A 13,957-nucleotide genomic window follows, 5' to 3' on the forward strand; every position below is an offset into this window, starting at 1 on the left:
TAAATTTTAAAGTTAATTTTATGGTAAGCTTGAAAAATAAAATTTCGATATTTCTTTGTAAAAATTTTAAACATTAACGTTTTAATATTTTAATATGTTTGTGTGCTGTTTAACTATTTAACTAATGTTTAACCAGTTGTTTGTAAAAAAATATTTGGTTAAATTACGCAGAACCCTCTTGTAAATTGTGAATGGGGAGTCAGAATATAAAACTCTCCCTTCGGGATTTTACAATAAATATTTCAAAACTTTGAATTCCGAACGAACCGCTTACATGCAAAAGTAACCATGTAGAAATGTTACAACACAAAGCCAACATTACAAAAATTGTATTTCTTTATAATTTCCTGTAAAATCTCAAGTACAAAGATCGCAAGGTATTACAATATTGTGACGTAACAATATGTATTTAAGCTACCCGGCATGACTCAGGGTATTTCGATAAGTAAATGAACATAATCTAAAATACAAATATTTAAACACGAGGGCAAACAGCTTGGAATATAAATTTGTTTTAGTCTAAAATTAGGTAAGAACCATATTTAGATTTGCTCGAAATTTTATTTAACCTTCTCAATTTTTATAGTTAAAAAAAAATTAAAATATTTTTTTTTTATTTATAAGTTAATGAAAACAATATGTATTTTAAAGCTGTTGTTTTCTTTAGTTTCATACATAATTAGGTCATCAAAATACCAGTTTTATGTACTAAATCGACCAAATTATGCCCATTCTCTATTTAGGTTTACCTCTCATTTAAATTATAAAAATCATTGGCTATTAAAATTAGTAAAAATAAAATTTAAAGTAGTGATTTAATAATGTAATTTAATTATATAAAATTACCCCAATTTAATTTCGTCGTTTTAATTTTTTTCTCATTAACCTTTGTCAAAAAGTGCAAAAAGTGGAAAGGTTGTTGATCTCCAAAAGCGCTCCCAACTTGAAATGTACCGGGTGCACTGTCTCGGCAATTGTGACGCAACAAATTGGGAGAATCGTATTTTATGACGTCACAAAGGCAAACGTTGCCACAGCGCAAACACAAACAAGCGAGCCATTGAGAGTGCGCCTACTTGTATAATAATAAAAAGAACAAAAAGAGAAAGGGGGGGAGGGGAGCGTTACAACTGTAAACCCACTCCCATACGATCGTTAATCCCGTGATATTTACATGGGCTTTGGACTAGTGGAGTCAATATTTTTCGCCTAATAGGGCGACTGGGTTTACTACGGTCCGTTGGTTTTAAACTGCATTACGCAACTAAGGGTATTTAGAGAAGATTAGGCAAACACACATAAACAGGTAAAATACAGTTAAAAAAAGTGCACAATTTTAAAATAGAGTAGCCTTTATTTTAATAAATATTTTTTTCTTCATTTATATATATAAGTAATTTTCTTAATTATTTTCTTAAATGATAAAATTTCTTAAGCAATTGTCAAATAAAAAGGATTTTAAAATAAAAAAAAATGCCCGTTAGGATTTGCGGAAAAATGATCTCGGGCATATATTAATTGAAAGTTGCGACCAAATTACAACAAGTATAATGCAACCCGTAGGTAGGGCCGGCAATCAGCTTATATAGCTAAGAAACCTGGTACTTTATGAGCGATTATTTAAACGATTCGCGAATTTACTAAAATAAATGACCCAACAAAACAATATTTTTAACTCGTGGGTACCATCTTGTGGTTAAACTTCTATCTAAAGATTATACGAAAGAAAATTTCAAGTTAAATTCTGCTTTTAATCTAGCATGTTAGATTCTGGTTATAGCATATTGTAGTAAAAAACTTATCGTTAAAAAGTTGCCTATAAATAAGATAGGTTCTAAATGTTAAATCCAATACAAACCTTAAAATTGTGATTACCGCCGTGAAAAAAAATCAAGATGTAAAGTTCTGCATGGAACATGAAAAAAGTTTGAACAGCTTTTAAAAAATTATAGTTAATCCGATCTCAAACTTTTGTTAAATTTTTTTTTTAATTTTGCAAGAGTTAGATCATATTTTCGAAGTATATTATATAAGGTTTCAATTCTATTTTTAACCCCTAAAAGTATTTCAAAGCAAAAATCGTTTTTTAGATGAATTGAATTTTATTAAAAGCGTTCATTAGTAATAAGGTAGAAAGTTAAGGCTAATAAAAGCAGGGCGTCGCATATACAGATTGGCAAAGCAATTTAATATCCATCCATTATAAACACCTGCATATGATGAACTTTTAAAATGTAAAAAGGCCAGTTTGTAAAGTTGTTTCTTTCATTTCCACGCTTCAACTGCATTAAATATTGAATTTCCAATGTGCTTAACTATAAACTTACCCTTATAAGTGATATAAATGTGTTTAATTGCACGTAATTAAATGTAGAATTAATAAAACAATTATTAAAAAATTAAATTATTCTGAGGTATCTTCCAGGTCACATTTCAGCATGACTTTTATTCCCTCCCCTGACCGAGTGACCTCAAAAGCTTTCTGGGTATCTTCAAGTTTAAACCGATGAGTAACTAATGGTTTAACATTAAGTTGTCCAGAAGATAGCATCTGTATTGCGGCGGGGTATCTACAAACAGTTCAAGCATTTGGTTAAAGCCTAAGTTTACAGAAATTCACTTTTAATGTGTAGTTACCATGAACAAACTTTGCACCCAATAAAACCATGTATTATTTTAATGTTAATCATTAATCAATACACTTAAATAAGCATATTATATATCTTTTAGAGTAAATTGCATTATAAATGAACTTCTGTGTATTAAACCTTACAAAGTTTGAATTCAATTCTTACTGAAAGCAGATAAAATTTTGGTAATATTAAACAAACAATGTACAAAAGAATAAGGTTAAATTAATTATAATACGGTTAAAATAATAAGACTCACGTGTTACAATATCTAAATACCCCTCGAATGTCTACTTCCCTTACAGCAGCATTCACAATTGGAACATTTACCATCGCCGGTCCCAAACCCACTAACAATAAGCAACCCCCTGATTTTGTGGCCTTGTAAATGCAAAAAAATGTTATATGGGGAATTTTTAAAAATTATAAAATAAATTTGTTTTTTATTAATATAGCTTAACTGAATATATTACTTTGTTTCCAATATTTACCGGCAGCGTGGTGTCTTGTTAAGAACACTTGCTACACCACAATGAGGTCTTGGGTTCAATCTCCACTGCTCTCATGCTGTAGTGCCCTTGAGTGAGGCGCTATAAACCTTATGAACTCCTGTTGATAGCACCTAATCAGCAGCATAATTACCTAGCAATTATAATCTATATTATATCCCAAACTGTTAAAGGCAACTCGAGACTGGGTCGGACCTTCCCACATGAAGGATAAAGATACATACAAAAAAATATGCAAAAAACAATAATTAGTAAAGGTTAATAAAATACATATAAAAAATAAAACAACACTAAAATAAATACACTTTATAAATTGAAAATCTTACATAAATTCCAGTTTGAATGGCAGATTCAGCACCTGTACACTCAATTGTTCGATCAGGCATATCACCTAATTTTTCCTCCACTAACTTGGCAACATCTTGTGCTTTGTCATTTCTGTCTATTTTAATTACATAATCCGCCCCCATCTTTAAAGCCATATCCAATCTACTTTGAAACAAATCTGTTAAAAAGTAAAAAAAATAACAAAAAATTTATCACATACCTAAAAAAACAATTTAAATCATACTTTTTAATTAAAACTTTAGAATATATTTTGTATACCTGTCACAACAACTTTAGATGCTCCCATTGCCTTGGCAACTAGCAGGGAAACCAACCCTATTGGCCCAGCACCACAGATAAGAATATTCTGACCAAGAGAAATTTCTGCACGGCGACATGCATGAATTCCCACAGATAGAGGCTCAATTAAAGCTCCTTCTTCGTAAGAAACATTATCTGGTAACCTTTGAAAAATTAAAATTTTTTGCATTGGCATTTTTAAAAAATATTAGTTCAAGTAACTTCTACACTGAAGGCATAACAAACTGGTTAGGACAGCCAGCTTTAATACATGTGGTTCGATCCTAATTGATTGTATGCTGTAGCACCCTTGAGCAAAGTGCTATAAAAAGTATAAACTCTAACTCCAGTTAAGCTGAAAAAATACCCGCCTTCTTACATCAAAGATAAATAAATATAAATAAAACACCTAAGTGTTAAGCTTGCATTTAGTTTAATCAGTACAAGAAACATTTCAAAATGCTAGCTGCAAAATGATTTGTAAAATTTATATAAGTAAACATCAAAAATTTTTGCATTAGAACAACCAAACATACTTAAAGCAAAAGTCAGCATTGTGGATGTAAAATCTCTGCAGGTTTCCATCATCAGGAGGAGTTGCACAAAAGAAAACCTTACTCAGGTTATATCTACCATTCTTAGCAAACTCATCTATGCTTAAAGGGTAACCTGGTTCAATTGCAACTCTATCACCTAAAAATTTATCAAATTTGATATTGAAATTTTTAAAGACATTTTTGCATTCCTAGATAACTAATAGTACTTAAACTTTAATTTTAGGAAAACCAGCAGTTAAGATTGCACAGAAACTACAAATTTAAAACATAATTTAGAATTGTTTATTACATGCTATACTGCATAACTTAAATTTCCTATGGCAGTTTATCATTTTAGTTATTTTTTTTTGTATATAAATTTATCCTTGATGTGGGATGGTCGAATGCGCGGCCTAAGCATAGAGTAACAACTGTTACTCAGACCCAGTCTCAAGTTGCCTGTTGCAGTTTGAGATATAATGATTATAATTGCCCGGTATTTATGCTGTTAATCAAGTGCTGCCTCAGCAGGAGTTTATACTGTTTATAGCACCTTGCTCAAGGGTGCTACAACATAAGAACAATAGGGATTGAGCCCACGACATCATTGAGGTGTAGTAGATGTTCTGACAACTACACTACGCTGCCAGTTATATATACGGTTATATATACCGGCAGCGTGGTGTAGTAGTAAGAACACTTGTTACACCACACATGAGGTCGTGGATTTAATTCCCACTGAAATCATGCTGTAGCACCTTTGAGTAAGACCCTATAAACGGTATGAACTTCTGCTAAGCCCGCACTTAATCAGCAGTATAAATTTTGGGCAATTATAATCTATAATATCCCAAACTGCCACAGGCAACTCGAGACTGGGTCGGAGTAACTTATGTTACTCTATGTTTAAGTCGCGCAATCGACTTTCCCACATCAAGAATAAAGATATATACAAAAAAATAAAAATAAATTGCGAATTTTGGTAATATTCAAGGCAATTTTTAAATGAATAAAAGCCTTAAGAAAAAAAAAGAATTTCACCTGGTTTTAAATGAGTGACCTTTGCTCCACATTTTACAACACGACCTGATGCTTCATGTCCAATCACCATTTTTTCTTTTACAATAAAATCACCAATTCTTCCTTTTAACCAGTAAGAAACATCAGATCCACATATTCCAACCGAGTGCATTTGTAGCAGAACATCTAAAACAATTGCTCAGTGGAACTACTTTTTTTTAATTTGAAATTTTGTAAAATTAGAATAGTTAAACAAATCTTACCATGTTCACCCGGTTCGGGTATTGGTCGATCTTCCTAAATTAAACAAAACATTTAATTAACTAAAACAACATACAGATATACTAATATAACTAAAGAACGATCTTCCTAACTGCCTAAGAATTATTAAAACGCTTACCAAAACAATATCGCACTGTGGTATTTCTTCTCGCTTTTTATACAACACTGCACTTAAATTTTTAGCTGACATTTTGCTTTTAACGTTTTTAACTAATCAACAACTGCAGCAGATATCAAGTTTTTTTGAATGCAAAATGCAAGATCGATTTTAAATTGCAGCATGGAATGGAAAATGTGATTGAAAATTGACCAATGCATGGGTTGGTTAAACCACAAAAACTAATGCTATCGACAAAAAAACTTCAAATTGCATATAATGGATACAAAACTTTTTTTTTTTAATTCTACATTGTTTATTTCTCAAAACAGACTTATTTTACTAAGTAAACAATTTTTAAATAGTAGCGTAAAGTCACGTCGCTTATTTAAAAAAACGTATCACGCCTCTCCTTTAAAAACAAACGCTGTTTACAATTTGCTGTTGAGATTTGAAATTGTACACGTGTTTTTAAATAAAGTACAACATGAATTTTGGCGTGTTTATCGTACTAAGCATAGTGGTACATGCAGTGTTATTTCTTTCTATATTTGATATTTACTTTACCTCACCTATCGTACATGGCATGAGAATATACAAACCTGAGATCGAGCCTCCCGCTTCAAGATTGGTTTTGTTTGTCGCAGATGGGTTACGTGCTGATAAATTATACGAACTGGATGAAGATGGAAATACAAGAAGTCCTTATTTAAGGTCAGTATTTATTAAGTTACATTTTTAAACCTCTTTTTTAATTAGAATTTTTTTTAAAATATTTTTTAAAAAACGTTTTGCCTAATTGTGAAACTTTTAAAATTAAAGTAAAATATTGTAAATATAACTCACTCAAATTTAAAAAATAAATTTTCAGAAATATAATGATGAATGAAGGAACATGGGGAGTAAGCCACACTCAAGTCCCGACTGAATCGAGACCAGGTCATGTGGCGATGATTGCTGGCTTCTATGAAGATGTTAGTGCAGTAATGAAAGGTAAAAAATGTTACAAAATGGTTTTAAAATAAAATAACTTAAGAATATTAAAATAAATGGTGTTGCAGTATTTTAAATTGTGTTTTAATAGCCATGGTATGCATATATATTGTAAACCATTATTATTACTGTAAAACTTTAGGAATTTAAAAAAATTTTAGACTTTGATAAATAACCTAGTATTGTTTTTAAATAGGGTGGAAAGAAAATCCGATAGAGTTTGACAGTGTGTTTAATCAAAGTTCACAAACCTGGGGATGGGGTAGTCCAGATATTTTACCAATGTTTGCTAAAGGTTTGTTTTACTAATTGTAATGTATTCTTAGTAGCACAAAGTATTAAATGCTGTTTTAAATACCCTTTGAATAATCGTATATTAGTTTGTATTTTAAAGACTAGATAAATTATTGGATATACTGTATATATTGACATTTTTAGTTTTGACGAGGCATTGATATTTACACACAAAAACAAAAAAAGATTTATATTGAAATACTAGACTGATATCTAAACGCATTTGTTTATAGATTAGGGATAGCGTAAGATTTATTTTTAACAAGTGTTTTTTTGCAGTTCTGTGTGGTCATTTAATATAGTTTTTAACTAAATTTTAATAATTTTTAACAGGAGAATCCATTACCCATGTGCATATGAATTGTTATAGCGGAGATATTGAATCTTTTGCTGGAGATTCCTCAGCATTATTAGATGAATGGGTGTTTGAAAAATTATCAATTTTTTTTAAAAATTCTAAATTAAATGAAACTGCACTTCAGCTTTTGCACCAGAATAAAATTGTGTTTTTCTTACATTTACTGGGAATTGATACAAATGGGCACAGCCATAATCCTGACTCAAAGTAAGGTTCATTAAAATAACTTCAAAATATTCCACAAATATAGTTTAGATTAGGCCTTTTAATACATTTGTATTTTTCAACTTTTTCCATATTATTTACTAGTAGGCCTAAGGTATTAATACTTCACCTTTTATCTTAGGGAATATTTGTCTAACATAAAATATGTTGATGAAGGAATCAAAAAAAGTGTTGAATTAATTGAAGATTTTTATGGACATGATGAGAAAACAGCGTATGTGTTTACAGCCGATCATGGAATGACTGATTGGGGTAGGGACCTAGTTATTATTTGTTTAGATTTATTACCCATCTATTAAAGTCCCTTTTATTAATTATAGTAAAAAAATTACAGGGTACCTTATTTAACATGTTATATCAATCTAACTATTTAAAAAATTTTATGTTAGTAAAAAATTGGTATTTTCTTAAAGGATCACATGGAGCGGGTTTACCCTCTGAAACTTCAACCCCACTTATTGTTTGGGGTTCTGGGGCAAGAAAACATGAAAACGATTTACCCAAACATTCACATGATATCCAGGAGCAAACCAGGTAAAAATATAATCTAATTTTTTAGGTAAAATATTAAATAAATACAATGATGTTGGTTATAATGTATTGGTTTGGCTTTTAAAATAAATTTAAAATATTTAACTGGCTTATATAATTTAGTAACTTGTACCAAATTCTTAATAATTGATTTTGTACTTCTGATTTAGTCATATGTATTTATAATTTTTAGGTCATGGAATTTAGATCCTTTATCACGTTTTGACGTCAACCAAGCTGATATTACCCCATTAATGTCCTCACTTATTGGAATCCCAATTCCAGCCAATTCTGTTGGGGTTTTACCCACAGAGTATCTATCAGTTGATGCTGAAACAAAATCTCAGCTTCTGTTTACCAATGCAAGGCAAATGGCTGAACAACTTCTAATTAAAATGCAATCAACAAAAGACAAATCTATTTTCTTTACCCCATTTCCGAGTTTGTCTATTAGCTCATCTATTGATTTACAGCGAACTATTCAAGAATCAATAAGATCCAAGAAGTATAAAGAAGCAAATAAAATCAGTTTAAAATTAATCAAATTATCGCAAAAGGGTTTAAAATATTACCACACCTATCATAGAACAATATTGTATGCTGCAGTTATATGCAGTTATATAGGTTTGATTGTTGTTGAACTTTTAATGGTTTTACAAAAAGTTGGTTTTATTTCTAGTCAAGTTTTTAAAGTAACTCCACTAAATACTAAACAGAAAAACGATTCTGCTGCATTTGTTTTTATTGCATTTGGTATTTTTGTATCATTTTTATTATATCTTTTAGACACTAAATTATCATACTATGTATATTTTAATTTACCGTTATGCATTTGGTATCAAATATTTACACAAAGGTATTGCTTAAAAGTCAGTGTCAAACTTTTTTTATCAAATCCCGAATTGCTAAAACTATTTTCTTTATACTTTGTTGTTGGATTAATTGGAATTTGGAGTTTAGTGGCAACATTTTTTCAACGCAACATACTGACTGCAGAACTGGTTATTTTCGCTCTACTTATTTGTAGAACTACCATAAGGAATAATGTCAAATTGTGCTGGCTAGTTGTATGTGTTTGTTTATCTATTTTTCCACTTTTGCCTGTTGTGGGACGTGCACCAAATAGCATGCTTGTATTTTTTGGCGGATTTTTAGGATCAATTTTAGGGCACTACTGTCGAAAACCAAACAACTCTAGCTACATTACCCTTTTTCCTCTAATTTCTGGCATTTTAGCACCAATAGCCGCATATACTTCAAAATTTCATGGTTATGTTCCAATTTTAATTCACATTTTAAGTTGGACTCTGCTATTATTAAGTTGGGTAATTCCTATTTTTTCTCCAACTAAAATGTGGGAAAGAATTATCACTGTTTTTACATGTCACTGTGCTTCGTATATTTTAATCAGTTTATCATATGATGCACTGTTTTGTGTTGTGTTTTGCGTACTACTTTATATGTGGGTAATAGTTGAGCTAGAATTGACAAATGATGGCAAAGTCAATGTGTCCACACTGGATTTTACTTCATTGAATTTAGGTAAACATTTTTTTAATTACTAAGCTATCTGGAAAAAGTTTTTCAAGATTAAAATAGTTGTTTTTGTAACAGATGCAGATACTATGCAAGAGATATCATTCTCCTCTCTCCGACAAAGTTACATGTTCTTGTTTTTTATTGTTCTTGCATTTTTCGGAGTTGGAAATATTGCAAGTATTAACAGCTTTGATGTTAAGGTTGTGCTTCCTTTTATTACAATCTTTAACCCATTTATAATGGGTGGATTGCTAGCCTACAAGGTAAAAGAACAAACAAGGCAAAAATGTTAATTTAACTTGTAGCTTTTTATGACTTTCTTTTATTTGTAGGTTTTGCTTCCATATTTACTTGTAGCTTGTGCTCTATGCTGTATTGCTATGGCAACCAAGACCCATGTTCAACAGTTATTTTGCTTTGTCCTAATAATGAGTGACATCATGGGATTGCATTTCTTTTTTATGGTAAATATTTTAACACTTTTTTAATTTTAACACTAAATTCACCTTTAAATGTTTTTTGAAATATTGTTTTGTCAGGTAAAAGATGAAGGTTCTTGGTTAGATATAGGAACAAGTATAAGTCATTATGTTATAAGCATGTCAATGGCAATATCACTTTTACTTTTTTTTGCTGCTTCTAAGTTTTTAACAACTTTTAAATTTAGTTTAAGGCGTTAAAAAGTGCTTGAATCGTAAACATTAAGGTATAATATATTGAAAATAATTGAATATTATGTAGGTATTTTTACATAAGTGTAGTTCAAAAAATACACAGAAAAATAATATTTTTTTTATTGTAAAAGTAACCTTTTCTTGGTTTTGTTAAACCTTAAATCCAAGTTGTCGTGTAACTTAAGTTTATTTTTCTTTACATTTATTTATCCTCTGTGGAAAAATCTTAGTTGACTAAACATAAGCATATTTTGTTATCCTGACCCAATGGTATACACAATTGTAATATAATTTATTATGAAAACTTGATTTTTAATAGTTTTAGGTCTTTTTTACTCACTTCATGTTTTACCATTTACACATATAACAAGTATTTTTTGTTGTTTTATTTTAATAACCCGTTTCTACTGCACATTCCCCAATAAAAATTCACCAAATATATAAAATGCCTAAAATTTAAATTTCCAAAATGCTTGCTCAGTTGCATAAGTAGTGATCACAACAGAATTTGAAAGGTGAATTAAAAACATTTACATGATAACAATTTAAAATTAAATTAGTAATTTGTACGAAATAAATAATAGTAACAAAATAAATATTTCTTACTTTAAAAAGTTCGTTATAATATAAATTAAAACTTTTTTTAATAAATAGACGATGAAATTTTTTGTGTATAAAAAATGTAAATATTTATAATTTTTGACAGTGATATAAAACGATATGACTATGTACCAAATACAAATAGACATTTTTAAATAATTTAATTTTAGGAATCTGTTTTTACATCTCCAGATATGTTTAAATTTTTTAACCCAGCATTTTTATTTTTGTTTTTCTTTTCTTTTTTGGTCTTGGTTTCAACAGGTAACGGTGGGTAATTGGAACGGCATTTGTAGTCTGTCAACCTCATAAAATGTTGGATAACTTCTGTAGTTACCTAGAAATTAAAGTTTAAAAAAATATTATTATATCACAAATGTTCCAGAAAAAATATTGAACGCACAAAAACATAAAATTTAGTGTTGTTGTATTTGATTTTTAATATTCTTACCTGTGCACGATTTTTTTGATGTTCAGCAACAAGTGGTTGCAAAATTTGGATTAATCTTTGCTTGAGTTCCCCAGTTAACATTTCTCCACTTGTATAATTCTAAAATAAAACAACAACAAAATGACATGCTAGGTATATGAATTAAAAAGTATAGGTAAGTTAATTTTTTTCTACAATATTCCCAAAATAAATTATTTTTTCAAATAAGTCTTCCGAACAAAAAATAAATTTATTGGAAATCAGTGAACTCCAAAATAATTTTTTTCACTACTATTTTAAACTAATTTTGATATTTTTAATTTTCAAAACACTAAAAATTCTTACTTTTCTAATTTGTTCCAGTTCTTCATCGTCATCCAAGAAGAAAGTAAGATATTGATAGGAGACATCAACATCACAATTTCCTCCCTTTTCTTTGTGCTCTTCCACAGTGTTCTGACCTCCAGAGAATGCATATTTGTTTATCTAAAATAAATAAATTTAAAAATTAGGTAACAAATTTTAATTTCTAAAATTAAAGTTAATACAAATATATCCAAATATAAACACAAAAATTTTGATTTCATTCAAAACAAAATTTCTAAATTAAAAAAAAAATTTTACTTTTAATTGAGAAGTATTGATTAAAAACTTTACACAAATTTATTAATAAACCTTTTTCTTGATCTGAGCAGCTGTGTCAGTTAAAAATATAGAAGATGTGGAATCACTGGCACTCATTTTAGTCTGTGCACCTTGCAGAGCAGGGAAGAAGACCGAATGTAACAAAGCTGGCTTTTTAAATTTTAATCTGGGAGCTACGTCTCTTGTCATTCGAAAATATGGATCCTAAAAAGTTTTAAAAACAAGTTAATGCTCTGGTCTGTCAACAAAAATTCTTTTCAAGTAATGCAATACCAACTATTTTTTGTAGAGGAATTTTTATTTTGTAAATACAATATATAAAATAAATTCGACCTGATCAATGGCACATGGTATAAGGCAAGCAATGTCTTTTCTTCCATTAAATATGTGGGGAAAACTTGATGAAAATGAAGGAACCGCTTGAATTGCTGGAAAACTAACTTTTCCTAAAATCAAATAAGAAACAAGGCTATATACTGCAAACAACAATAACTTTAACAAAAAAATGCACAAAATTTAAACAAAACAAATCGGAAATGCTAATTTTACCAACCTATACAATCACTGTCAGAGAATCCAAATATTCCCTTGACTTGATTAACTGTAACGCATTTTTCAACTCTTTTCATATTCCAGTAAAAATCTTTACTTGATCTAAATAAAATATAACCCTAAAATAAGATTGTATCCAGTACAACTAAATAGGTACACAAGTTATAATTCTTACCCAATATAATCCAGGTCTGAAAATATGAAAGTTTTTTCAGGATCGAAACCACATGCGATAATATCCTTTACATTCTCATAAGCTAACTTGTAGCATTCCTCTATTGTTAAATCCTTCCACAAAAATTTTTCATCATCGGTAAGTTGAATAACGAGAGGCACATCGAATGTCTCTTGCAAATATCTGAAATAACAAGGTTGGTAACAACAAAATACTAGTTAATTTCTTGACCAAAAGTTTTTTATTTGTTGTTATATGGTTTCAAATTGCTACTAATACATGTCTACTGAGGGTAACCTGGACAATTCGTGGGTTTAGCTTATTAAAATAAAAAAACAAACAAGATGAATGGGTATTAGATTATGGTTTGTCTGAGACTAATGTGTTGTCTGGTTAAGTTGACATAAAATTGTTTTTTTTAAGAATTGCATTGCATGTTTATTTAAATTACTTTGTCATCATAAATGGGATAAGATGTCCAAGATGCATGGCTTGTGATGAAGGCCCCCTTCCAGTATACAAATAAAATGGTTTCTTTTGTTCATATAATGTTAAAATTTGATCAAATTCTCTAAAAAAATCATAAACATTTTATTTATTTTTCAAAAGACTTCTTTTAATATTTATAACAGGATATTTACTACTTTTTATCTAATATAATAAAAAAGTAAGAAAGGGGAAGAATAATGATTAGTAAGAAAAATTACCATAAAAAATCACCTGTGTGAAAAAAATAATCCTCTTCTGAGAAATGGATGAACTTTTTTTCCATTTGCAGTAACAATTTTCTCCAATCTATCCAATAATTCCTCATCTATTTTGCTTGAACCAAATCTCGCTAAAAAAATTTTTGCTACGCATTATAAAGTTATATTAATGAACTAAGTTAACAAAACATAATTAAGTGTAGCATTCAGTAACTTTTTGACAAGTTTTCGTTTTTCCAATTTTAAGCTTTTAATTTAAAAAAATAAATTAATTTACTTATAAGCTTATCGTAGTCGACACCACCGGCATTCGAGGATTTTACTTCCCACGGGTTGACAATATCATCATTACCTTCTGTCATTTTTGTAATTATATTTTAAAACAATAACACGTACTTGACAAAGCTTGTAGACGTTAAAAATTTTATTTCACGTGTGCTGTGTATTTTGAATGACGTAATAGTGAAGCAGTCAAGCATGATGCAATCTTACATAAATTTAGAATTTAAATTTTTTCAAACTAAAAAAACCCA

General features: G+C 29.4%; 3 protein-coding genes across 3 annotated transcripts; 1 reads left to right on the plus strand and 2 right to left on the minus strand.

The window, feature by feature from the left end:
- Positions 1-2,114: 2,114 nt before the first annotated feature.
- LOC145749929 (sorbitol dehydrogenase-like) lies at positions 2,115-5,862 on the minus strand. Its single transcript, XM_082565811.1, has 8 exons — positions 5,723-5,862; positions 5,586-5,619; positions 5,344-5,508; positions 4,303-4,459; positions 3,746-3,930; positions 3,466-3,644; positions 2,890-3,011; positions 2,115-2,570 (listed from the first exon to the last, which is right to left on the minus strand). Exons 1-8 carry the CDS (start codon positions 5,792-5,794, stop codon positions 2,405-2,407), a joined length of 1,080 nt encoding a protein of 359 aa, XP_082421937.1. The 5' UTR covers positions 5,795-5,862; the 3' UTR covers positions 2,115-2,404.
- A 320-nt stretch (positions 5,863-6,182) lies between these two features.
- LOC145751190 (GPI ethanolamine phosphate transferase 1-like) lies at positions 6,183-10,966 on the plus strand. The gene is made up of 10 exons (XM_082567293.1): positions 6,183-6,415; positions 6,573-6,694; positions 6,891-6,989; positions 7,322-7,553; positions 7,693-7,823; positions 7,985-8,105; positions 8,296-9,644; positions 9,717-9,904; positions 9,974-10,105; positions 10,181-10,966. Exons 1-10 carry the CDS (start codon positions 6,189-6,191, stop codon positions 10,319-10,321), a joined length of 2,742 nt encoding a protein of 913 aa, XP_082423419.1. The 5' UTR covers positions 6,183-6,188; the 3' UTR covers positions 10,322-10,966.
- On the minus strand, positions 10,696-13,858 carry LOC145751191 (tryptophan--tRNA ligase, cytoplasmic-like). Its single transcript, XM_082567294.1, has 10 exons — positions 13,702-13,858; positions 13,438-13,555; positions 13,169-13,288; positions 12,718-12,900; positions 12,544-12,644; positions 12,324-12,436; positions 12,021-12,194; positions 11,691-11,831; positions 11,367-11,465; positions 10,696-11,252 (listed from the first exon to the last, which is right to left on the minus strand). The coding sequence occupies exons 1-10, from the start codon at positions 13,784-13,786 to the stop codon at positions 11,082-11,084; spliced, it is 1,305 nt and encodes a 434-aa protein (XP_082423420.1). The 5' UTR covers positions 13,787-13,858; the 3' UTR covers positions 10,696-11,081.
- Positions 13,859-13,957: the final 99 nt, after the last annotated feature.

Source organism: Corella eumyota, chromosome 4, assembly GCF_963082875.1.
Source record: "Corella eumyota chromosome 4, kaCorEumy4.1, whole genome shotgun sequence".
Taxonomy (NCBI): domain Eukaryota; kingdom Metazoa; phylum Chordata; class Ascidiacea; order Phlebobranchia; family Corellidae; genus Corella; species Corella eumyota.